Source organism: Uloborus diversus, chromosome 3 (genome assembly GCF_026930045.1).
Source record: "Uloborus diversus isolate 005 chromosome 3, Udiv.v.3.1, whole genome shotgun sequence".
NCBI classification, from domain to species: Eukaryota; Metazoa; Arthropoda; class Arachnida; order Araneae; family Uloboridae; genus Uloborus; species Uloborus diversus.
Genome location: NC_072733.1, coordinates 102,663,741 through 102,690,607, shown reverse-complemented (window position 1 = coordinate 102,690,607; position 26,867 = coordinate 102,663,741). Strand labels below are relative to the sequence as shown.

The 26,867-nt window shown below is 33.8% G+C and overlaps 1 protein-coding gene across 2 annotated transcripts in view; it reads left to right on the top strand.

The window, feature by feature from the left end:
• Positions 1–26,867, top strand: part of LOC129218148 (uncharacterized) — a 336,406-nt gene that overhangs the window by 77,412 nt on the left and 232,127 nt on the right. For both annotated transcript variants that reach the window (XM_054852364.1, XM_054852365.1), the window contains one exon: positions 89–276. In XM_054852364.1, coding sequence (XP_054708339.1) covers positions 89–276 — 188 coding nt within the window. The remainder of the gene's footprint in view (positions 1–88; positions 277–26,867) is intronic.

Here is a 26,867-nt window from a genome sequence, read left to right as displayed (position 1 = left end):
TTGTACATCAATTTAAAAAAAAATAGTTCAGCAGTAAGATTATCTATGTTATGTGCATGAGAATTACAAATTTTTCTCTCTACTTCAGCTCTATGAAAAAATCAAAGAGAATGATTTTGAATTTCTAGACACCAATGCATGGCCAATTCCTAATTTTCAAGAAAAAAAGCTTACAGTATGGGATGTGATTTCGTGCAATTCGCTGAACATTATGCCCATAACTAAGAAAAGGAAAGTAGAGAATGTTATGCACAGACCGAAAAAAAGACCAAATAAGTATGTATAAGTTTAATGCATTTTTATTTGTTATTGTTCTATATTTTGATTCAGAGGTATTATAAGATTTGTCAATGTTTATGTAATGACACTATGAATTTAAAACTTGGACACTGCACAATTGCCTCAGAACAGAATCTAAAATTTATTTTTAATTGTCCAACGCTTCCTTGATCAATATGCAATGCAGTTTTTATCCTAAGGTCGGCATGTAAAAGTACTTCAATCATAATTTTGATAACTCCTCTTCAACTTTAACTGCTTGAATTAATTCCTTTATCCTTGCTTGCACCAGCATTTATAACAACAGTTTGTCCTTTTATGTGAGTATGAGAAATTTGTGATTTATGTTCAGATTGAGTATCTCTGCTTAATTTATTTCAGTACTCCTATTTTAATTTCACTTGCAGTCTACTTGCAGTCATCCATCTTTAACGTTTAGTGATTCAACAAAATGCAGTATGTCCGAGCATATGGAAAGTCATGGATTTTGACTATGATCAAAAATAGTCATGGTAAAACATGATTTTCTACAAAAAGTACTCAAAGTCACAGAAACTGGCATCTGATCATGGATTTTGGGTTCAAGAACATGCATATTTATAGAATTCTACAAATAAGGTGCAAAATTTATACATCTTGGCCGTTTCTTATGTTTTTTCCTTCAGTTCGGATTTTACACTCATTTTGAAACCGATTGCATTTGCTTCAAGACTGCTTACTCGTTTTTCTTAACAATGTGTCTTTATGTTTCTAATTGTGTGGTTAAGGACTTGTATATTTCTAATTTTACCACTCTCATTCAACTGAAAAATATTAAGGCTGCTCTTCAGTGAGGGAAAACATTGAAGTTAGGGTGTAAATGACTTTCTTCCTTGAACGACGGGAGTGAACCTGAATCAAGTGATTGACATTTCAACGGCCAATGGAGTGGACGGTATTTGATGTAAGGCAGGAACACGTGACCTGTCACAGCTGTCATTGTTCTAGAGGGAAAGGAACCCCTAAATGACTCCCGTCGTGAAGAGCAATCAGGGAAATTAGCTGGCGGCCAAAACCCCACTTGAACAGTACCGACGCAAAGGTTGAACAGAACAGAAAATAAAGTCAGTACTAAAGGGTCTGCGGTAATTTTTGAGACAAGGTTTTTTTTTTTCTTTTGGATATGCGTTCCCAGATTTTATATTCATGAAAAATTGACGAATGAAATGAAAATTTATCATAAATTGAACAGGAAAAACGATTGTCTTACTTTTTTTTAAACAGGGTGGCGACAGATCAGGGAAATCAGGGAGATCAGGGAAAAGTCAGGGAACTTTATTGATCAGGGAAAAGTCAGGGAAATATCAGGGAATTTTGAAAAAATAACAAAAAATCAGGGAAAATTGATTTTTTGAAGAAAAAAATTTTTTTTTTGCATTAGAAAATTAAGTATTCTTAATTCCCTACGCATTTTCCGCCAATTATCTGTTCAAAAAAAAAAAATAAATAAATAAAATTAATGAGGAGCGATTATACACTGCCGCATATTTGTGCATCTTTTTTCCTCGACGTCAAAGTATTGAATCTTACTTATTAACCACAGGATGAACTTGCTAAGATTGCTTTTGTGTCTGTTAGGTTGTTTATTTTACCTAGCTTGAAATTTTCTTTTACGCTTTCAATGCTACGTAAAATAAACAACCATACAGGCAAAGAGGAAGCCTTCAATTATGCCTTAGCTCCTTTGCCTTTATTCCATTGTCTCAAAGTAATTAGCGTACTATAATCACGATTTTAAGAAGAAATCTTTGGTTTTTGAATTAATACTACAAAAGCTTAAAAGTTATTACTTCTTTGCGTTTTTAATTTAATTGCTAAAATTGAACTTCCAATACAAAAAACTTTGTTTTTTGCCGTTATATTATTTGTTGTCATTGCAGATTATAAAAATTTTCTGTTCTTCAGACTTTAGTGATTCTTTAATTTTATAACCAAGTTGTATTCTTCTTTTATATATTTTCAAATCAACTAATTGCTTTTTTTTTTTTTACCCTTGCATTTCAAAGTTGTTTGTTACAAAAGCAATCTAAGATTTTTTCTCGTTACATTCTGAAATCATTTGAAATAGAGTTAACTTGTGTACTTAAGAAAATATCTTTATTTTTTTATTGTTAAAATGCTGTATTCATACATTAAAACCTATGTTCTTGATTAGAGAAAAGTTCCCTATGAATGGATGTCAATGGTTTCATCTGTTTTGCATAAATATGTCAATTAATTATATAACAATAACTACATTACTTCTATTCTTTCACTATTACTTGTTATTTTTGCAACAATTATTATACTGTTTGAAAACTTAGAACTAAAAAGTAATTGAAATTATTTTGAACTATCATAAATACGCATGTTTTTAAAAGTAATTTTAAGAGTTTCTTAAATTCTTATGCTAAGTGATTTCTGGAAGTAAAGTTTTTTTTTTTAAATTTTCTATTTGTATAAAAATATGTATAAAAATTGTATAAAATTGTATAAAAATTCAATATACATTGTATAAAAATTTAATATACTGTCTTGTAGGTCATTCCCCCCCCCCCCCAAATTTTCTTGTTTTTTTTTTTTTTTACCATTTTATTAAAAAAAGTAGCATCTTTTTAAAATATATCTTTAGTTCAACAACTTTACATAACTTAAAACGTTTAAAATACTGCATTTTATACAAACATACAATGGATTTCAAGTAAAGCAAAGAAAGAAAACCATTATCATTGGTAACGTAAATCAGGGAAATTTGGTGAACTTAATCAGGGAAAAGTCAGGGAACTTTTTTTCACAGTTCCTGTCGCCACCCTGTTAAGCGATGTTCTCAATTACCATGTCCGAATCTTATTTCGTTCATAAAACTAATTCGTTTCTTGTCTGAAGTTTAATTAAAGAATGCAATTTTTTGCGTTAGGATATGATTATATATATATATATAAAAGGGAAAACATAAGAGGTATAAGCTTAGTGTAAAACTGTGGTGTAGCCCCGGAAAAAAGGGGTGAGGGGTGAGGAGGGATGATTACATATCGGTTATCGGATATTTACAGTCAAGAGGTGGAACGATGCTGATTTTATTTTAAATTATTGGGAGGACGGCAGAAATGGCGTAATCAGAAAACAATTTCTGATTAGGATATGGTTACATTTCAAAGAGGGGGGGGGGGATCCCGCTATTCTTAGTATATATATATATATATATATATATATATGTGTGTGTGTGTGTGTGTGTGGTCAAAAAAGGAATACTTCTGCAATACGATGGAGGATATGCAACGCTGAATTGACATTTTTGTTAATTAATCAATTAATATTTTAGACTAGCCGCCTTCGGCGACCAGCTGGTCCGCCTTTTTATGCCATTCGTCTTTTTGTGCCAGGGTTGCCACCTTCGGTGGCTGCTTAGACAATTTAGCGATGGTTTTAATCAATGTTTTTCTTTATGTATCAATATTTTCATTCGCCTTTTTACGCCAATGTTGCCGCTTTCGGCGGCTTCTTAAATAAATTTCGTAGCGGTATCAATCAATCTACATCTATCTATATCATTAGTAGTTTGAATAAAATATTTTCTAGGGGAAGGGAGACACAAACGGCGTACTCTTCATGCAAATTTTGTCGAAAAATAACAAAAAGCACTCCCACTTTTATGTGAAAGCTTTTTTTTTCAAAGTCATGGTGTGTGTGGGGGGGGGTGGGCATTGACACCCCGTTGAAGTTTTTTAAATGACTGGCATGTCTCTTTCTTGCAGTCCATCTACTATATCGACCTCTATATTTGTCTATCTATCTATCTATATATACGATCTATGCATATCTACCTCTAACAGTAATTAACAATCTTTTTTATTTATATAAGTATTAATTCCAACAAAAACATTTTTTGCCCACTCAATCTCTATCTATCTCTGTATCTATCTAACTTAACCGCCAATCCGTAACAGAAACAAAGATCATGCAAAAAATCGCGGGCTTTATTTATTTAATTAAAATAGCCCGCAAAAAGAAAAGGCTTTATGTTCCCCGTAGTGTGCAAAAAGTAGCGCTTGGAAAAAGATAAAAAACTAAAAAAAAAGTAAAACAATTTCAGTTGGATCACGTGATGAGGTAAGTTCGGAACTCAGCCGGGAAGCGAAGAGCTCGCGTTGCGATCTGCATTAAAAAAATTGTAAAAAAAAACTATTTCGTATTTTTAAAAACTTTTTTCTTCTGAAGGGAGCGGAATGTTTTTACTATTACCAACTAAAATTTTAGAATTGAGGGTTCAATACTTTTTGCAGGATGGGTTTCGAAAAAAACTAAATCCAGAAAAAAATGTAAAATAAAGGTTTTTTCAAAAAATTCATAAAAAATAGAAAAATTGCTCTATCTTCAAAATGTTTTCATTCATCATATTTAAAATGAAATTTCCTACACAATAGTACAAAAAATATCCGTCTGGCGCGATTGGTTCGGGGTCTGTGAGGTTAAAAGTACTAAAAAGTGCTAAAAATAACATAAAACATTTAATAACTTTTTCTAATTAAAATATCACAAATCTAAGCCCGAGGTGCACATCTTCAGCAAAAATTGCACCTGTATACCAAATTTCATCTTTCTAGGCCTTACCGTTTTCCCGGGATGCGCGCCACACACACGCACACACAAACATCTTATTTTATTATATGTACTAGCCGCCTGCGGCGACCAGCTGGTCTGCCTTTTTACGCAATACGCCTTTTTGCACCAGGGTTGCCGCCTTCGGCGGCTGCTTAGACAATTTAGCGACGGTATTAATCAATGTTTTTCTTTATATATCAATATTATCATTCGCCTTTTTATGCCAAGGTTGCCACCATCGGCGGCTGCTTAAATAAATTTTGTGTTGAATAAAGTATTTTCTAGATCTATCTCCAGTTATATGTCCTTTGGAATATTTTTAAAGGGGGGGGGAGGCACAAAGGGCATACTCTTCATGCAAATTTTGTCGGAAAATAACAAAAAGCACTTCAACTTTTATGTGAAAGCATTGTTTTTTCAAAGTCATGGTATGTGTTTGTGGGGGGGGGGGGGGGAGGGCGGCTATTGATCCCCCGTTGAAGTTCCTCTATTTCTTACTGTCTATCTACTGTATCCACCTCTATAGTTGTCCACCCTTCTTTCTCTCTATGTATCTATCTATACGATCCATGCATATCTATCTCTGATAGTAATTAACAATCCTTTTCTTTGTAAAAAAGAACATTTTTTGCCCACTTAATATCATCTCTCTATCTACCAAACCTAACCACCAATCCCTACAAAAATCATGCAAAAAACCGCGGGCTTTAATTATTTACTTAAAACTGCATGCAAAAAAAGGCCATGTGTTCTCCGTAGTGTGCAAAAAGCAGCGCTTGCAAAAGATTAAAAAAAAAACACAGCTTTTATTGAATTAAAATGCACACAAATATTTGACCAAAAATAAATACAGAAAAACGTCCAGAAAAAAAAGTTGGAAAAATAAAGGTATGAAATCTCTGAAAGTTAAAGGAAAAAAAAAGTGAAGAGAAAGCAAACGATTTCAGTTAGGTCACGTGCTGAGGAAGTGCGGAACTCAGCCGGCAATGCTTACAGGTCGCGTGGCATTCTGCATTTAAAAAATTGTAAAAAAAAAAACTTTTGCGTATTTTTAAAAACTTTTTTCTTCTGAAGGGGGCGGAATGTTTTTACTATTACCAACTAAAATTTTGGAATCGAGAGCTTAATACTTTTTGCAGGATGGGTTTCGAAAAAACTAAACCCAGAAAAAAATGCAAAATAAAGGTTTTTTAAAAAATTTATAAAAAATACAAAAATTGCAATATCTTGAAAAAATTTTCAATCATCATATTTAAAACTAAATTTCCTTCATTATAGTACAAAGAATATTTGTGTGGTGCGATTGGTTCGGGGTCTGTGAGGTAAAAAGTACTAAAAAATGCAAAAAAACGCATAAAACATTAAATAACTTTTTTTCTAATAAAAATATCAAAAATCGAAGCCCGAGGTGCACTTTTTCAGCAAAAACTGCACCAGTATACCAAATTTCATCTTTCTAGGCCTTACCGTTTTCCTGGGATGCACGCCACAAACACACACACACACAAACATCTTATTTTATTATTTATATGTATAGATATTTATTTATATTTTTCCGGTGATTCATCATGCGCAGGGCTGCTTTTGTTTACTATCAGTAAACAAATCATCCCGCAAAAACATAGATAATCAGCATGGTGACTAGAGCAGCATACACAAGACTAAATGATTAATATACTTCTTAAAATTGAAATTCTTTTTCAAAAATAATAATAATAATGATAATAATAAGAATATTTTACGCATCAGATGAAAAGTGCAACAGGCTATAATAATAAGTAGTTGGTAAGTCTTTTATTGAAGTGTATTTTCAAAGCACGCAGTTATATGATGTTTGAGAACATTTGAAAATACATTTTGTGGGTGGAATTACACGAGCAACAGGGAATTACTTGCAATAATGTACTTAAATTAAAAATACAAGCTGCAGTTTACTTGCAGTACACTTGGAACAATGTACTTCGACTTATTCAAATGCAAAATGTTAGGAGGAATAGAATAACTTTTTAAAACTTTTTTTCTTTTTTTTTTCTTTTCAGGTCTTTTTTTTTTCTAATGGTTTTCAATTTTTGGTTACATTAGTTATGCATTGCTTTCTGCGATTCAAAATAGTAATAATAACAATAACAATAATCAGAAATGCTTTCCTTTCTGCGGATACTATGGTGAGAAAAGCAACGGCTAAAAACACAATTTTCAGAAAATTCATTCATGCTCGCACTTTGAAATTAAATGAAACCTTTTTTTTACCTCACAATGTTGAGAGCTTCGTGCAAACGAAGTCCTAAACTTGATAGCTGCACTCAATCAAGCTTTCATTGATGCAAATTATTGCAATCAATCAAACAATCGTAACAATTACGTGGAATATTCCCTACTTACGTCCATTGTTTGCTCGTAAGAACATGAACAATGTCTTACATACATAATTTATATTCAGAAAAAAATATCAGATTTGAAAATATAATCCGACATTTGCAAATCACACACATTAATATACTATCCTTTAAATTTAAAAAATATTTCAATTTAATTTTTTTTTTTTTTTGTATAAAAGTATTCATGAAGCAGAATTTATAAATTGTTGAGTGTACTAACATTTATTGCTCTAATATTTCTAATATTTCTTTTTTTGATCTCTTCTCGACTTCCCGGGGAAATTTTAAACTGTTAGCAAAATTAGGGTAACTCAAATAACTCTAGAACGTGGAAGAGAAATCTGTCAGGCCCAATAAAAACTTTTTGAATGATGTAAAAGACAGAAACACATGTATCTATCTCTATTGATAAAGATGTTCTTAGTAACCCCGAAACAAGTGTAATTTAATTTGCACGTTTGTACATTAAAATAGTGTAATTTCTATGTTAATGAATGTTAACATTTAAAATCAACAAAAGTTGAGAGATGTGCGCAAAGTTGCGTGAGACTAATACCAATCATTCACCCTAGAATACCTTATTATTGCTTGACCAAGACCAAATATATTCTTTTTTTGAGCGACCACAGTTGGTTATTGTTTTCACTTGTCCGTAAGTTGATGTTCTTTCGACTTGATTTTTCTATGCTTTTAATGCAAACTCGTCTGTTCCACGTGCCTTCGCGAGCATGTCCCTCCTCCTGGGCGGTGAAGTTCATGTCCCCCGCTATCGACTTCACTTATACCCGACCCTCTCGATTTTACACAATACTTTTCAGACAAAAACAGCATTCAGTCAACAACGTCCAGCATCCAGCCCCTGGAATTCATTTGAATGTAGACGTCTTGTATTCAAATCATGACTTTTAAATATAATTCGGATAGGAACCATTTGTAGAAATAAGAAACCCAACGAGTGGGGTTCTACCACAATTCGTGATTGTGAAAAACATAATTTAAATTCAAGAGGTCAAAATTCAAATGAAAGCTATGGGCTGGATGCTAAATGTTTTTCTTTTCTGTTTGGTATTAATTTTTTTTTTTTTTTTTTGAATTTTTTTCCCCAATTTATGAATAATATTGAGTAATGATAATGTTTCAATGAAGCAGTGGCGCATTTATGTTTTTATTTTGGAGGGGGCCCATATAACAAAGATTTGCTCCCCCCCCCCACTTTTTTTGTAATTTCAATTTTTTTTTGAAGGGGGAGATCAACAGTGCCCTGATCTTCTTTTCTTCGAGGTGGAGCAAGGACTTCATACTGTCACCTAGTGGCACAACCAAAAAATAGTGTTAGGAGGGCAGTCTTAAAAAATTCGCGCTTTCGGTGAGAGAGGATGGAGGGAGATTCCCCCCCCCCCCCCGAAATGTTTTTTGGAATTATAGTCCTAAGTACGCAGTTTAGACGGTTTTTGGTAATGGTACGGGGAGGAAAATGTCGGGGGGGGGGGGCGGCCTTCTGCGGAAATTTTTAGAAATTGAAATCTTTAAAACGCCCTTATAGGCTATATTTTTTAACGTTAGTTTAATGAAAGGAATGGGGCTTTTTGAAGTTGCCCTCGATTGATTTTGTTTTTAAATCGAGTGAAATCCACCACCCCTCCACTCAACTTTTCGAAACTGAAGTTCTAAAAACGCAGTTTCGGAATAACTTCATTGATGTTACGGGCAGGGCGGTTTGGAAATCTCCCCAAAAAATATTTTGAAATTTAAGTTTTAAAAAATGAAATTTTAAAGAGATATTCAGTGATACTGGATGGAGGAATTTAAACGCTCTCCACCTTAAATTTTTCGAAACTAGTTTTTTCCGCTTTCAGATATCATACGGGAGCAGTCGGACCCTCCGTCTGAAATCGTTTCGTAAACGAAGTCTTAAAATCGTGACTCTGGACCATATTTGGTAACGTTATAGGGATTCAGCCATTTTTCGAAATTGAAGCTCCATAAAAGCAATCTTAAATGACTTTCGATGCTTTCAGAAGACAAAGCGTTTGGTATTGTACCCTGAAAATTTTTTGACACTGAAGCCCTGAAAACGAGGTTTGAGAAGCTCTTTAATGGTTTTAGTGGATGGAGGGGTCTTGCAAAGTGTAGCATTTAGAAGACTTTCCTATTTTTAGACCGACTAGGAAAAAGAAAAAATAAATAAAAATAGGCCGAGGGGGGGGGGGGTGAAAGAAATGTGAGATGTTGGACGAAATAACCTGATAAATAATCAGTAATTTTTAATTATTTTTATTTTAAGGTGCTTTTCAAAAGCAATTCTAACTTTTCCCTTAAAATGAGGCATCTTTGGAAAGGAAGTTATCAAGAATCCTCCTCCGAAAGGCAAAACGCAATTTCAGGTCATCTTTGGAGATGTTTAGACGAAAGGAGAGCTTTTAGGGATCTTCCTCCGAAGCTTTTCAAAATTGAAATCTTAAAGGCACAATTTCAGACTATTTTTTGTAGTCACCTTAGTGAAGGGGGGGGGGGGCAGATCCCCTGGCCCCGTTTGAACACCATTGCCCAGTTAACACAAGGTTCCCAAACTTTAATGATTCGCGCGGCACCCTTTGAAGAATTAGAATTTTTTCACAGCATCCTATAGTCCCTTCATGGCACCCCTCACCTCCTCCTGCGACACCCAGTTTGGAAATCTGATCTAACTTTTTATAATTTTTACGATCACTATCATAATTTTTTATTTATTCTTTTTTTTTTTTTTTTTTTTGTAGCTAAAAGTTTGGAAATTCTTTGTGAGCAACTAAAACCAAAAGTAACTAACTACCTTTAGCAAAAAAAAAAAAAAAATCCAGATTTTGGAGGGGTGCCCAGGTCCCCTCAGCCCCTCCCTTATATACGCCCTTGCAATGAAGCTTTAACACCATTTTAAATCGGGTGTTCCAAAATATCTTCAATTTTTAAATGTGTAAATTGTAAATAAAATATGCACTTTAAAAAGCATGAGCTTTGTGCAAGGAATAGATAGAAGTCAAAAACAACGTCTTAAAAGCACAAGTAAAAGATGTAAACTATGAGTGTAGAAAATGCATTGCTTGATTGAAAACTTGTGGCTATGTATTTGTTTTTTTATCTAGGATATTAAAAAACTTTGACTTTGGACACTTTGAATAAAAATTCAACTAGAAATTTGGTTTTTCGTACTAATATTCAAGCCGTATATATTGTATTTATGGTTCAGTTCCCTTCTTGTTGTTTACCTTTTTATAGCGAAATTGAGACTATAAACGAAATTGTTATTCGGTTCCTTAGAATTCACTATGAACAGGCGCGACTGCACAGTGCATACACACAAATATATATTGATAAAGACCTGCTAAAATTGAAAAACCTTAGGTTTCAGGGAAATGTTTTAGACGTCAGACAAATTATTTGTCTGAGCTTATGAAAATTTCAGTGTAACACGACTACCGAAAAATTCTTAGAACATTGTGTATTCATCCAGTTAAAAACAAAATGGTCAGTGTTCTCCCCCTTCCCCCATCAGTTCTCTAATTATCTGTAAATTTAAACCAGTGGTTCCCAATCTTTTGCACGTTGCAACCCTTTTTTGACCAAGTAAAGGACCTGTGATCCCGTAGCCTACATGTCAGTAAAGTATCGCTAGGTGTGGACCTAACCTGGCAACATTGTGAAAGCTATGTTAGATCCTACATTACAAAACTGCTATGTTAGATTCGATCCACTTCCAACTATACTGTGGTAGGAATAATGTTTCGACCGAATAAGAAACGCTACACGACCCTGGGAACCCACCCCTGCTTTAAAACAATTTTTTTATACTCATTCATTCTTTAAAGAAATGCAGGTATGTATCATTTTTCTCCTTAGAAAGTTTTCAAAAGAAAAATTCAGTGAAATCCTGTTACAACGTATATCAGTATGACCAAATACCCGTTTCAACCAAATAAGTTTTCAGTCCCGATTTTGAAGTTCATTGTAACTGGATTTCACTGTATTATGAATTACATGATCAATGTGTACATAACTTGTAAAGAATTTTTTACGAGTTTGGCTCGAGAAATTATTTTCAAAAATGTTTGTTGAGCTGTGGAAAGCATTTTATGAGTTTACATTTGTAGTAACATAGTATAATATAGACAAAAATAGATTCCAAATATCTAGTAAGTATCTGGAATACGGTTTTGGACCCCGGGTTTTTTTTTTTAGAAATGGTCGCATTATTTCGAACAAAGTCTCAAAAGAGTGCTGGAAATATTTTGCCAGATTTTTTATGGAGCAAAATGTCAAACAGTACCTACCACCTTTTTCAACGAAATTCATTTTTTCTTGAATTTTAAACAATCAAAGAATGGATATTTCAAAAAAGCAAAAAGTACATGACACAGATAGAGGCTTGAAAAATAGTGGGAAAAAAAATTTACATGAAAACTTCAAAGGAATTCGTAAAACCTTCATCCAACTTTCCCCGCAGGTTAACATTGGATCTGTAGGCTTTCAGACTCTCAGTGAAAAGCATCCTTAAATTTGCTTATAAAGTAGCATTAATATACATATTTATCTTTCTTTGGATGCACCAGCTCCATTGTTTATGCCTTCTTGATGTAGTGAAAAGTAATGAGGGTAGTGCATCCCCGGAAATAGAAATATTCATTAATGCTATATTATAAGCATACTTAAGATCATTTTAATCTTAATTATATCCGTGAATTAATTTGAATAACACGGAAAGGTTCTTCACTGAAGGTCTGCGATGCAACTTTACGCAAAATGCGATACTTCCTTTTTTTTTAAATTTACAATGTGAATTTTTTTTTTCGGATATAGGGTTTATAGGTGTGAGTCCTATACTCTGGTTTCATGCCAAAAAATAAGGGAAAAACTTGTAAAACAAACCCCTAGAAAAAAGGATGGGTTTTGATGATTTTAAAAATATAAGTGGTAATACCCCCATAAGTTAACCAATTTCCTCCATATGTTCTTGCGTACAAACTTAGCACCTCTCGATTCCTTCCCCTCCAAATAAAAATAAAGGCTATGAAACTGTCAAAAACTGAAAAAATTGCGGACGACATTTCCAAAGAAGCGGGACGTGTGAATGGAAAAAGGTGGTCATATTTTGATTCAGGAGGTCATTTAGCACAAGAATTCTCAAGAATTATCTCAGAAGCACTCTTTAAAAACTATATCCTTTCTAAACACAAATCAAATCGTGAAGATGTTTCCAAGCATGTGGATTCACTTTCAAAAGCACTCATTCATTCCTTCATTGAAAAATGCCTCCGGAAAAAAGGGGAGTAGTAAATGGAAACGGTCGTTTGCGCTAATGATTGTAAATCTTATACACCTCACCCGGTTTTTCTCCTCAAGAAAGGAGGGACCGGTGGTAGGCGTGGCTTAGTAGAGAAATTGAGCTTTTTCGAAAATATTTCAGATGGTTGGAACTCCGATATTTTTTTAGAAATGGTCGCATCATTTCAAACTTAGTCTCAAAAGAGAGCTGGAAATATTTTGCGTGTTGGGGCGTTCTTAAAATTTCGATAGCACAATTTGCAGCTTTTTTACAGAGCGAAAGGTCCAACAGTACCTCGTTTTCGAACAAATTCGTTTTTTCTCGAATTTAAAAAAATCGAAGAATGGACGTATCAAAAAAGTAAAAACTAAAATACACAGACATAGGCTTGAAAAATACTCAGAAAAAGAATTGACCCGAAAACTTCAAAGGAATTTTGTAAAATAACATTCAACTTTCCCCGTAGGTTAGCATTGGATCCGAAGCTTTCAGACTCTCAGTGAAGAACACCCTTAAGTCATTTGCATCTGAGTTGATTCAAGAGACTCATAAAAATTGTCATTAATTTTCAGCAGTGTCTTCAGTTAACAAGCATTTTAGAAAATAAAATTGGTCTAAAGAATTAAAGACGTTTAGGACATCGATAAAATACAGAAATAAGAGAATTTTCTGTCAGGGAATTTTATCAGTATTGTACCCTATCCTAAAACTTTTGGCGCTAGTATATCTGGTAATGCCTCATAAGTTCATTATTTTGTACTTTTATTTAATATATTTTTTTCTGATTATTCATTCATTTTATTTATTATAAACATAATTTTAGTATTTACTAAATTATTGCTAGTCACAGATTTTTTTAGAAAATTACTAGTTTTAAAAAAATGTTTTAGATTCATTATTTTTTTTATAAAATAAAATATTTATTTAAAAAAATGCAAGAGAAAAAACATCTAGCTTAAATGTCTCGCTGTTCACTAGTAGTATTACATCATTATTGCTACTTGTTTGAAGCTTCTTTTAATTTGAAAAATCATTTTGCAACTAAAACTTTTTTCAGCATTTTTAGTGATTAAAAAATTATTGTATATTACATCAGATTTTTCTGAGAAAAAAAATATTTGTTTTCATGTTAATTCTTATTTATATAAAAATATTGTGTGATTTAATGGAATCCAAAAAATATTTCCAGAAATTTTAGATTTTTAAATATATGTCCTTCGAAAGCAAAATGATTAAGTTGAAACTCTAATTATTTCATGTGTATCACTAGTCATTGTTGCATAAGTTGTTTTTTAGTTATAATAGTAGCTGAGCTAGTTACATTTCACTTTAATTTGAGTTTTTATAAACATATGTCCAAAGCATTTGTCAGATGGTAGCAATTTAATTTTCACAAAACACATATTTAGATATTCTTCTGAAAAAATAATGTTTTTTTCTGGAAAAATAGCATCCCCTGCGTCATGAAAAGATACGAGCAGAAGTCATGGAAAGTCATGGATTTCAAAACTTGAAATGTAGCAGATACACTGAAAATGTTCAATTTAACTATAAAGATCTGAAACTTATCATTAATTACCTCAATATGTATCTTTTATAAGCGCCAAAATAAGATAAATACAAAAGTAAATCACATTTGCTTTATGCACAAAAAATGAAGATAAAAGTATTAAATGTCAATGAAATTTTGTTTCATATAAGCAGTAACTCAAATCTTCTCCCATTATGCTGTTGTGTGCTGCTGAAATACCTGCTGCTCCAAAACCTTTAAGCTCATTTTGTGCAGAAGTTGCGCTAAAAGCCAAAACGCTTTCGTCATGAAAATATCAATTTTCATTTTTTTTTTTTTTTGAGGCATTGATACATTTTTTTGGAAGTTGCGAGTTCTTCATTAACTTACCAATCAGTAAATAATTGAATAAAAAATAATATTGCCTGGGTTGCAGATATTTGGAAAGGTTTTCCTTTCTTAAAAATGGTTCATAATTATGAGTTAGTTCACAATTATTATTCCTAATGGACTTCTTTCAGCAAAAAAAAAAAATCATTCACAGTTGGTCTTTTAAATGTTATTGTGTTGTGTTCCATTGTTTCTCGCAATATTTCTGCCAACCAGTTGAGGAGTTTACTTTCAAAACGGATTATATCCACTTTTGGAAAAAAAACTTTTTTTTTTCCTTTTCAGAATCTCTAATATAAGCCCTATCAACCTAAGAATTTCTTTCTTCTCCAACTGGTTTATGTCTACTGTTAAAAAATGCGTTAACATTGGTTTTACCACCTAAATGGTGTATATCCATCCCCTTATTTCTTGCCAGGTCTTTTGAGCAAAGTGGAACTTATCCTGTATTTGCCGTATCCACTCATTCACTTTCATATCAAAAGGGCACATATCCAAATTTGAATTTGCCGATTCAAAAGTAGTTCACAAATAAAATAGCGGAGCAAAACACTGGCTAAGTATTTCCAATCAAGCATGATACCTGTCCGTTTTAAGAGACCTCAGCACCTTGCGCAAGTCTGTTATCAGTTATAGTGTATTCCAATCTAAGTTGGCACTGAAGGGAAAGGTACGAGATGTGTTACTCCGCGATGAGAAGTAGTTCTAGTAAATTTAGAGGTTTAAACAGGTGTAAATTCCCAAATGATGTGAAAAAAATAGAGAATGTATGTGGTTGAGACATATAGTTGAAGTTGTTGTGTGTTAAATATACTTAATTTGATTACGGAAGGAAAATCAAAGCGCCGTAACTCGACTTTGTCTTGGCGAAGACTTGAGTTTTCAAGGTTAACCTTGGCGGGCTTCCTGTGGAACGGCAAACCCCCCAGAACTCGTTTCTCCCCACTTCGCATCGCCCAAGGAAAAACATCTGATTGTGATTATGACTCTTGAAAGAACTCTTTATTGTGGTCAAAGCATTTCCGCCTAGTCTGTTTTCTCATTTATGCTTTCCATCGTTATTTCCAAGCAATTGAATACATTTTTAAAAACAGTTTTCGTGAGTAAGAAATAAAAAATGAAATGAAAATATTAATTTTCAATTATTTACTTGCTGCAATTACAAGTACACCGGGATTTTTTTCTTTGAATTCGAGATTTATTTTACTTGGTAGTTTTAAATAGCTTTCGTTTCTTACATAATGAGCCCAAACTTCAAGAAAATTATTGTGAAAAAAATAAAAGAAACCCGAATTTTGTTTCAATGTAACGAATACTTGTGTACAAATCCTTGCTACGGCAAAAGTCGTTTTTTTCTTCTTTTCTCTTTTTTTTTTTTTTTTTGGATCGTTTGAAAAGTTTATGGAGGAAAAAAATACAAAGCTCTCACACACGTATGTACAGATTCACTATTACAAATTTACACCGATGAAGTGCTGAATGAAGAAGTTTTACTTTTTCACTTCAAATTTGAAACATACACATCTCCCTTGAAATACAAAATTAATTCGCCTCACCCTCCCCAGGTTTAGAACCACTGCCTTAAATTATTTTTTTATATTAAGTAAATTTACTCACTCCCAAAATATACCTATAAAGTAGGCTACATTAACTACGCTAAGGTAAGTAAAGTATTTTTTAATAAATTGAGTTTCGGGGTTAATCATATACTTTCACAGTCACGCAAAGTTGAGAGCCATAACTTTTCTATTTGCACAAACCTGGATGCATTTTCGTTTATTATTTTTAACTTTTTTCATAAATAAGTTGAGCTTAAAATCGACCTTTTTTTTTTGAAAAATTCAAAATTAATATCTTCTCTAAGCTCCGAAATGCAAGTAATAGCTAATTGTTCCCATGAAGTTTCTAAATTTTTTTATTTTAATAAAAATTTTTAAAAAGGGCAATATTTCTTTTTTTCGAAAACTGGTTATTTAATCTTGGATCTTCACCGTTATTACTAGAGTGTATAAAAGGAAAACGCGTGCACAGGGTTGAAGTATGTTATTTTAGATAATAAAACAACGCTGAGTTACACAAATTTGCCGAGAATTGCATACACATGTTTCGGGGTTTCAAGGAACACCCAGTTTTAATGCAGAAAAGTGAGCACAATCTTTTTTTTTTCTCGATGAAAAATGGGCTCCTTGAAACCTCAAAACAGGTGTCTGTAACGATTTATCATTGTTACATTTTCTTTTACTTTTCTGCACAAAGGTACTTCTTTGATTTATATACATATGTATAAAAAGACACAATGGCACCTTTTCCGAATTCCGAAGAAATGGTTGGCATTGGCACAGTTGGATTTTTAAATCAGAGGGATTATGGAAAATAATCTATAAATATTAAGAGTTCCTTTTTTGTTGCAAAGATTTAAATGAACTTAGGATGCATTTCTCAACTCCAGAGAGCAAGTCGAGTACATGTGAAAAATTGAAGAGAAGTTATTCAAAACAGAAGTAAAGAATGTGGGGGGGTAACAAAGGTTGCAGATTATTTCAAATATGCAATCGATTTTGTCCCGACAGCTAAGTTTTATTTTTAAATGGCAATTTCAGTTTAATTTAGTCAGTTTTTCTGAAAGCACAAGTTGTAAAGAAGCTATAGATTTGTATATACATAAGATATGGATAAGAGGAGGCACATATGGAATGCCATTTCCATGTCAGAGGCAAGGCTGTATCCAGAAATTTTTTCGGGAGGGGCCCGGATTAGCACATTGCCCAACACACACACCATATAGTATATATAGACACACCAAACGCATAAAAATGTTAACATAGAAGACTTTTTGTCTCGATTTTTAACGATTCCACTGTTTGGACTGTTATTTTAATTTCTTATTATTTTTCTTATTCACCTTGTAGTGGTAAGGATAACACGAGGAGTGTCCTTTTAAGTCGGATGTAGAACATCCATAATTTCAGGGGGTCTGGGGGTTTCTCCCCCCAAAAAATTTTTGAAAAAAAAAAATATCTGTATTTTGAGGCCTTATATTAGGTAATTGAAACAACGAAAATATGAAAAAAAAATAGGCAAACAAAGTTTTTTAAAAGTTATGCATTCTTTTTCCAATCAAGATCAAACAAAATAAAAATTGCTTGCTCGACAAATCATGGAAATTAATGGACAGAGAGGAAAAACGAGAGAGAAGAAAAGAGAAGCACCCCGTCATCTGCTCATATCGACTTTTAGTGAAGTTTGTTTTTGATCACTCCCCCTACCCCCCCTTTTTTTCATTAACTGGAATACAGTATGAAAATTGTACAAAATAGTTTAAAAGAAATAGTGTAGACATGCAGAAAATAAGAACGGAAGGGTAATATTCTGGTCATTTGGACAATTCATACTTTATTTTCTTGATGAGATACAAAATTGAAGAACTTTTCAAGGAATTTCAAAAACTTAAATAATTTTCAGACTCTCGAACAGTTGAAATTATTTGAAGCTCTTATAACTTTGTAAGACACACCCGTTTTAATTTAATAAATGCAACGAAATATTTCTCGAAACAAACTTTTTTTTTTTCAATCACAAGTAGTGCAGAAAATGAAAAAGAGTAGAGTAAGTGTTATTTTTTTTCTCATACTTAAGGTATTAACAGTATGCCGTAGAAGTAAGAAAAAAAATTTAAAAAAAAAACAAGCAATAACAAAAGAACTTCCATGATACTGAATTCGGCATTAAATAAATGCAAGACATGAAACATATCAGGAACAAAAATGATCTTGAAAATTATGCTACAAAAGCGCGAGAATCGTGATTTTACCAAGATGTGCCAAATTGGAAACTAAGGGCCCAGACTTTGGGGAGTCCCCGGCTCGAAATCAGTACAGTGTAAGTTTTATAAGAGTTTTAGGGGGAGGAGGGCAGGGTCGTGTATAGAGGGGAGAGGGGACATCTGTTAGTCCGGGCCCGAGCTTAAATGGGGGCCAATATCTTTAAATTTAGGGTTCAAAATATAGGTGAATAATGTGAAGGGGGCCCAAAAAAGGTATTTAACAGCCCCAAAATTTCTGTGCACGCCCCTGGAGGAGGAAGTGCTCGAACCAGACTTTACCAAAACTGACAAAAGGCCTACCTTGACCCTGGAGTGCCCTGAATTGAATTGGGAAAGAGAGCAGGAAGTCCTAATTAAAGGTCTAAATTTCAAGTGTGCCTTGCGGCTAATGAGAAATAGAATTGCTTTTTCTGTATTTCTTCAAAATATTATAAATCTTGCGTAGTAGCAAAATTAAGAATAAAAAAAACTTCGTTATTCTCCTTTTCTGACATTAGGAATTAAAAAAAAAAAAAAAAAAACTTCTTCTGTTTTACAATACAAAACATTTCGGGAGGGGGGGCGGGCCCGTCAGGCCCCCCCTCTGGATACGGCCCTGGTCAGAGGCAGGGTAAAAGATCCATTTCTTAACAAACTAATAAAATTGCAGGCAAGGACTGAAAATGTACATTTTTTTTTTTCGCTAAAGGCTTGTTGATGAACTTTAATCTGCAGTAGAAAAACGAAGATGCGCTTTGGAGAACATGCCTATAGTTTTTAATTTTTTATACTTCTGAAAAGAACGCGGTTCTTTTCTATGCCTTTGGTACCCATTATTACCATGGATAAATGTTCACAGCTGTGTGCTAACGTTCTCCTTACACATATCAACTTTGGTCGTCTTATCTTTTCTTTTGAAATAGGACTGGTCAAAATACTGGATGGTCCGTATTTTGACGAGAAGGCACATGCTTTTTATCAGCGAACAAAGAAATCACCATAGACAGAGTATGCGTCTTTCAGAGCATATTCTCTTCTTTTAATTATTACTTTTTATTTGTTTTCCTGCTAATTTTTTAATCATTCAGAATTATTTGTTAATTACTTTGTGACCGATAGCTCTCTGCCGCTGTAAAATGAAATCCCATTCACAGCCTTGCATTTGTGATAAAAATATGATGAAATATATTTGAGACAAATGTAATTTCTTTGAAAACTTCAAGGATAGTTGTTTCGTTCTTGGTATTTTAAATTATTTTTTTTCCCTCGCCAAATTCGGCAAGTCGCGCCACTGACTGGCATGCGCCCTACGCAGAGTAACCTCGTTTCCGTGACAACGGCTGCAATTCGGCTCGCCTAGCTTTCCCTTCAGTGCCAACTTATTGTGAAACAAAGTATAGGAGAGAGTGACCTCAAATCGTGATTACTAAATTAATATTAAATAATTGATATTACCATTAAATTGATTAATTAATGATTAAATTGTTATTAATTGAAAAATTGTGATGAAAATTATGATCTATTAATACCTACCAATGTTGTTATTTGAATCGGCTTGGGTTGTTTCATTGTTCTTACTTAATTCGATCGATGGTCCCTTTTTTTTTTTTAAATGTTTAATGAAAAGAATAAAGAAAGTAGGAAGCAGGCTCGGACTGGCCAGGTCGGCAAGTCGGCGATCGCCGAGGGCCCCCGAGCTGGGAAGGGCCCCCAAACGAAGCGTTTTTTTTTTCTTTTTTTAAGCAAAAAATGATAAAACAGTGTTCTGATTTCCTTGTAACTCTTTCGATCTGCTACCTTATGCTTTTTGCAAGGATCAGGGTTTGATTACTGAATGTGCCAACTACGCTGTGGCCTAGGGCCCCTGCTTCTTCGGGGCCCCCAAGCAGCTAAAATTGTTTTAGTCAAAGACTAAATTTGTAAGGTGGTTTGACTGCGTGGGAGCCTCAAAAAATGTCTTGGCCAAGGGCCAACCTCAGAGCAACAAAATAGGCAAGTTAGGTGACTGTCTACGGGACCCAGGCCCGAATCTATAAATTTACACCCCCCCCCCCTCCTGCAAAGAAATCTGTTGGGCCCCTCCCCAGAGGCTGCAAGCCAGCAGTGTATTTGAAACGTTAATAAGTCTTAGTGCTAGTTTTTTTTTTTTTTTTCAATTTCTTGGGCCGTTAGGCCCTGAAGGACGTGGCCCCAGGACCTGATTACCGCACAGGCAAACTAGGTCTAGGCCTGGGGCCCTATCTTCCTAAGGGGCCCCAAATTACTTAAAAAATAATGCAAATGCATAGCATTACAACTGTATGAAAAATACATGTTTTTTTTAAAGTAGTAATAAAAAATAAGAACTTTTCTGTTGGAAAAAACTTTTTTGAAGGAGAATTTTTTATTAATTCTGCCTGTAGCGAATTTACAATGACACAACTATGAAGTGCCCCGAAGGTGATTCATGAATGCACTTAATAAATGATTTACATAGTTCTGTGATAGAGAAAGTGGTCCCCAAAAAATGCATTCCGACCAGGCTATAGAGTCTTCGGGGGGCCACGAAATTAATGTGTCCCTAGGACTCCACTTTTAGTTAGTCGGCCCCTACACTGTGGGGTCAGCAGGTACGCAGATCCGGGCCTGAAGGCAGGGCCCGATTAAGATATTGGAAGACCCTATAAGCCAAACAGTTTCTCGGGGCCCCCTGTAGTCAAACTTTACAATTTTAGCCTTATTAGATTACTGGCTAAAGCAATTTTAGCAATTTAGGGGCCCCTAGATCACTGCCTAGTTGACCTATTCAGTAATCAGGCCCTGCTTGAAGGGGTGCCGCTCAAGTAATCCTAAAGTTGAAAAAAAGTACTCTTTTCCAAATTCAAACTAACTTTCATTCAATCCGATTTCGAAATAAATTAGAAATTGAAAATCGAATTTTTTTTTCGACAATTTGCTATTTTGATGTATGGTGGTTCAACTCTATTTTTCCTTATTGCTATTGCTGCCAAGGAGGATGGAAGGGAATTGTTCATTAATATTTTAAAATATTATTTTTAATGAAATACATGTGGCGTCCCATGGGGGACAAAATGACCGTTTTCCGTGGAATGGCCTTATTGCGCTCAGTTAAATGCATCCTTGTTTCAAAATTTGAAGAGTCATTCTTTTGATCAAGGTCCATTAGAAAACCATGCGGCCTGTTTAATTCATGCAGTTATAAAAGAATATTTAAGGTTCAGGTATTGGGAGAAAAACATGGAAAAAAAAAAAGCAATTCACTCAGAAAATTTTATTCAAAATTATTACACTTTAAATTTGTGCAATTGTGGGAAACACACAATGCTGAACATTTTGCAGGCAAAAAATGTATTTTTGCCAGGACAGCAGAAAAAAAGGCAAAAACAGAATTACAAAGAAAGTTGAATTGAACTCTCTTAATTAAGGTTCTGGAATGATATAAACAGAATGTAAATTTTAGATATCAATTTTATTATTAATTATATTTATTTATAAGTTGCAAAATTTGTATTTAGCAACAAAAGCAATTATTTCAAATCACCACTACAACATGTTGCAATATAAGGTTGTAAAACATTTTATACGTCTAATTCTTTTATAAGAAAAATTGTGGTAAGTACATTTTTTAAAAATTAGGTTTGGCACATTTAGCTAATTTTCATGTTTTTATGCCTAAAATATTAAATTGCATCAGTGAAACAGTAATTCACAAGTTAAGTTTGTACTGTTTCAGTGAAATGCTTTTCTAATTAATACTTTGAATACAGAACGAAAGAAAGTGGAGAATAAATAGCAATATAATAACTCGCTAACTTTGATTTTAAATATTAAACTGTCCTAAATATTAAATAAGAAATTCTTATCTTATTTCGTTAATTTTTGGCACAGAAGTATCTAGTGTGAATTTCGTGATGCCATCAGAGTAAAAAAAAAAACAGAAGAGGTAAAGTATGATTGTATCTAGTATGAAACATAAATATGAAAAAAAGGTATAACCCATATTAAAGAATTTTTTTCTTATTGAAAAATTACTCATAAAATAGTTCAAGCTCATTCAAATTCAATTGAACTCTGTACATATTTTTTTTTAACATTGCATTACAATATGCAAGTTTCAAAACATTACCTATTTGCTATAGCATTGCTTTAAATTGTTTTAATTATAAATTTATATTAATGAAAAATCGAATAAAGTCACAATTGTCTGCTTTGATTCAAATTTCAATTAAATTATGTACAGAAGTATATTGTTCTTTTCTCTTTTGTAACTTTTTATAACTGGCAATTTTTCAGTTTTTGTGTCAAACCTTAAAATTCGAGGAATGAAGTGCAAATATGTGCATAAAAATTCTTCATTTGGGCTAATGGCTTGAGGAAAATAAATTTTGAACTATAAGGTTTTTTTTTTCTTTTTGAACAAAACTTGTTGAAGAGAGCTCTTGACGTTAAAATGTACTAGAAAATTTTTTTATAAAATTAGGCTATTTTAAGGGTATTTTTTGAGAAATAAAAGTTTTTTGTCATACATTTAGGGTATTTTTTGAGAAATAAAAGTTTTTTGTCATACATTTGTTTTACTTCCAATCCGTCAACATTTACTGTGCATAATGAAGAGAAATGAATAACTACTCTACATTCCAAAAATGCATTCACTTGCAACAAAAACATATAAAAGTAGAAAAAAAAAAACCTTAAATGTATAGTTATTTACATTGTTGAATGCGATAAATAAAGCATATTTTATGCTCCTACAATAAAAATTATGGAAGTGCCAGTGTGCGACACATTTCTTTCTCTTTTTGAACGTTTTCCTTAGTGATCCACATTGGATACCATCACTATTCTTTGGTAGACTATTCCCCTTCCCTTACCCGCCTTTGTCCACGGCGACAAGTGCACGCCGCAAGTTAGCGGCTTTCGACGTATCCTCTCTCTTCTATCCTCGATTGTTGATTGCTCCCCAAACGCTTTACACCCCAGTGTCCCCTGGGTGTACTCGGTGTACTTACACAGGTGGACAGTCTTTATTACAATCGAAGCCGCCTGAGTGCGTTTTTCTAAGTTCTCGTAGAATCAATGAGATGAGATAAGATATGAACCGGAATTTGAGTACGGATGGCGTGTGAAAAAAACTCAAACAAAAGATAAATGCAGGTGTAAAAATAGGAGTAATCGAACTTAATGACTTGTACTGACTTGAATTGACTCAATGGATTCACATTGATTGCTTTAGTGCCTCAAACCCTTTTGTTCAAACCAGTAAATAAGTGGGAAAATTGAATGCACATGGAAACACTTCCCATGGGATCTTAATCACCGGATATTGGCCATGAAACTATTCCACGTAGGGTTTTTAACTCTTCAATCGAAACTGCATTGATAGTTAAAGTTCTGTACTTGACTTGCATGCAAGGGAACTACAATTTCTATTATGGCGAGTAAAAGAAAAATACATTGGGACGAAATACTAAAAAGATGAAACAGGAAAGGTATGATAATTTTTATGTGTATCTGTTAAAATGGTTGTTTGATATTTCTGGCTTCGATGCTCCTCGTGCATACTTCCCTTGCCCGCAGAGCCGACCTTAGCACATGCGGGGCCCGATTGGAGAATTCTGATGGGGCCCTTTACAGAACAATTGTACAAATTTGAGAAGTGCCGTATATTTTTTTCGAGTCGGGGTAAGGATTCAAAACAGCTGCAATTATCCGTCCTGCTTAATTCTTATCCTGATACTGTGATTTATTCTTTCTTTTTTCGAAAAATTGGACTATATTATGGGATTTGAACATGACTGATTAAATCGTCTCCATGAAATGTGAAATATGACCTCCAAAATCAGGACGGAGGGCCACCGTAGACTTCCCTCTTCCAATTCAAAGTTCGATTAGCGTGAAATAACAAAAAAAAGTCCATTTAGTTAGAATTTTTAGCTCTTATTTTCATGAAATAAATCAATCTACCCAATAAAAAATTATTTTTCTATCGATCTTGAAAACTGACGACCCCTTCACTCTTGGAAGTGAGCCCCCCCCCTACTAGCCGCCTATATGCACAATTTAAAGCTTTGACGGAAAAGTAAAATGCACCTAAATTTTCCAGTTCTAAAAAAGCTATTTTAGACAATCTTTGGGATGTCAGAAGTAATTCGGAGTTAGAGAGAACGGGGGAGCTCTTGGATATTTTTCAAAATTGAAGATTAAAAAAGTAGTTTTGGTACGAAGATGAGGTTGTAGGCGGGGGGGGGGGGGGGGGGCGTTAGAGGTCAGACAAACTGCCCATGGTCCCCGGAAGAGTCGTCAAAGCTGATGTTTGAAATCGCATATTTGAACCATTTTTTGTAAAGTTAAGGGAAAGGGGGAGAGACGGAGGCCTACCGAAATTTTAGCCCCAGTTAAGTGATGTTTGATGGAGAAGAAATAGGCAAATTGGTTATCTTCTGGGGAAAACTTTCAAAATCAAAGGCTCTAAGGTGCAATTGTAGACTATCATTGGTGACGTTAGGGAATTCAGTGACTCTTCAAAAATCTTTCGATATTGAAGTGTTAAAACACAATTTTAGACCCTGTTTGCTAACGATAGAGGAAACGGGAAGAGATTCCTTCCGGAATTTTTTTCGAAACTGAAATCAATTTTAGGTTATTCTTGGGAAGGAAGGGTTCATGGTTTTTCTCACAGTAGCATTTTCTAGAAGGGAAATTTTAAGCTATTGTTTTAATGCTAATTAAAGGATTCCTTAGTTAGGAAAAGGGGTCGAAGACCTTTTCCCGGAAATGTTTCGAAATTTAAATTTTAAAAACACTATTTCAGGCTACCTTTGGAGACGTTAGGGGAGAATAAGGGGAGGAGGGTTGTGAAATTCATGAATCTTTCTTCTTGGAAATGTTTTAAAAATCAAAACTTAATTTGTAATTTTTGTCAGTTTTTTGTGATAAAGTTGAGGTAAGGGTGGGATTTCAAGTAATCTCCTCCCGATTTTTTTTTTTTTTGAAATTGAAGTCTTAAAAACGCATTTTCAGTGACGTTTGAAGGTATGCAGGGATTTGGTGGCTCCCCAAGAAATATTTTGGCATTGAAGATTTAAAAACCAAATTTCAGGCTATCTATACGTTAAGAGAAAACTGGAAGCTATAGGCAATTTGCGTTCTTTAGAATTTTATGGTGATGTGTTGCGCATATCAAGCACGCAGTATTTGAGTTTTATTATTTGTTCAATTATTCATGTATTTTTCGTAATTGCACCTACGTTTGTGTTAATTCTATATTAGAAAAATTGTCATTGCTGCTGAGTTTTAGCATTTTTTATATCAACAGGAATAAAGTTTAAAAAAACAATAAAAGTAAGTATATAAATAAAATAAATAGCTTTGGAAATTTCTGCAATTTTTGGGGTCTCGGAGCAATATCAGCATTGCACATGTGATAGCAAGACCCTAGGACAGGGGCCCTTGACCCTTTTATGCTATTGCTTACCGTATTAATTGCCGATAATCATAAGAAAAATTGTACATTGGTTCCCCACTAGTTCCTTTCTTTTTACCGGAAAATAGGGTACAGCGGGTACGGCCTTAGATATGTTCAACTGGCTATATGTTTTAATATTTTCTTCCGGAAATTTATTTCAGATTAATAGTTTTGAAAATATATTTTGCTAATATTAATAGGGAAGTTAAAAGCTTCATTAAATTCCCCCTACTCCCTTATTCGCACTGAAAGTAGCTCCATACTCCCAGTTTAACTATTAGAAAAAAGTATTATAATTTATGTCAGTTAAGTTCATTCGAACTTTTAATTTATTTTTTTCTAATTTATTTTCGAGAGCAAAAAAAAAAAGTTTTTTTTAGAGCGGGGCCCCTGCTGGCGCAGGGTCCAATTGGACCCTTTTGCTCTAATCGGCTTAAGGCCAGTTCTGCTTCCCTGGATCTATAAATTTTGGGCCCCGCTGTAACAAAATATGTGGGGTCCCTCCACAGACACCAGCAGTGTATACTTGCAAAGTTAATAAGTCTTAGTACTTTTTTTTTTAATTTCTTGGGCCGTTGGGTCCCTTAAGGACGTCCTCCCCTCCTCCCGCACTGCGGGGTCTGCGGGTACGGAGATCCGGACCTGATAAATATTACAGCGTAGAATATTCAGACATAATTTTTTTTCTCTCCAACAAGTAAGAGATTTGTGACATTTTTTTGCTTTCCACAGAAATAAAGGCATACTGTGTTCATTTACAACTTTTGATTCTTACAATAATCCCATAAGAATTGAGCCTAGTACTTAGAAATTTTTAGGAACTCCTCAGTTCATTTTTATTTTTATAATTCTGAAATTTAAAGTATCATAGACTTTCATGGCGCAAACTACGCCACTGAAGTTTTAGGGGAGAAATTTAAAAAAGTTTTAGTTACTTTTTTTTGTGGGGATGGGGAGGGGGTATCCATAAGGTGTGGGAGCTCCGCATCATTTGAGGGAATACCATTGCTTTTTGGAACGATGTTTGTTTGTTTGTTTTTAAACAATTTTTCTTAAAGCTCCATCTTTCTTTCTTCCTTTTTTTTCGGTTTTCGGTAAAGCTCCGGGAGACCCTGCGGGCTTCACTT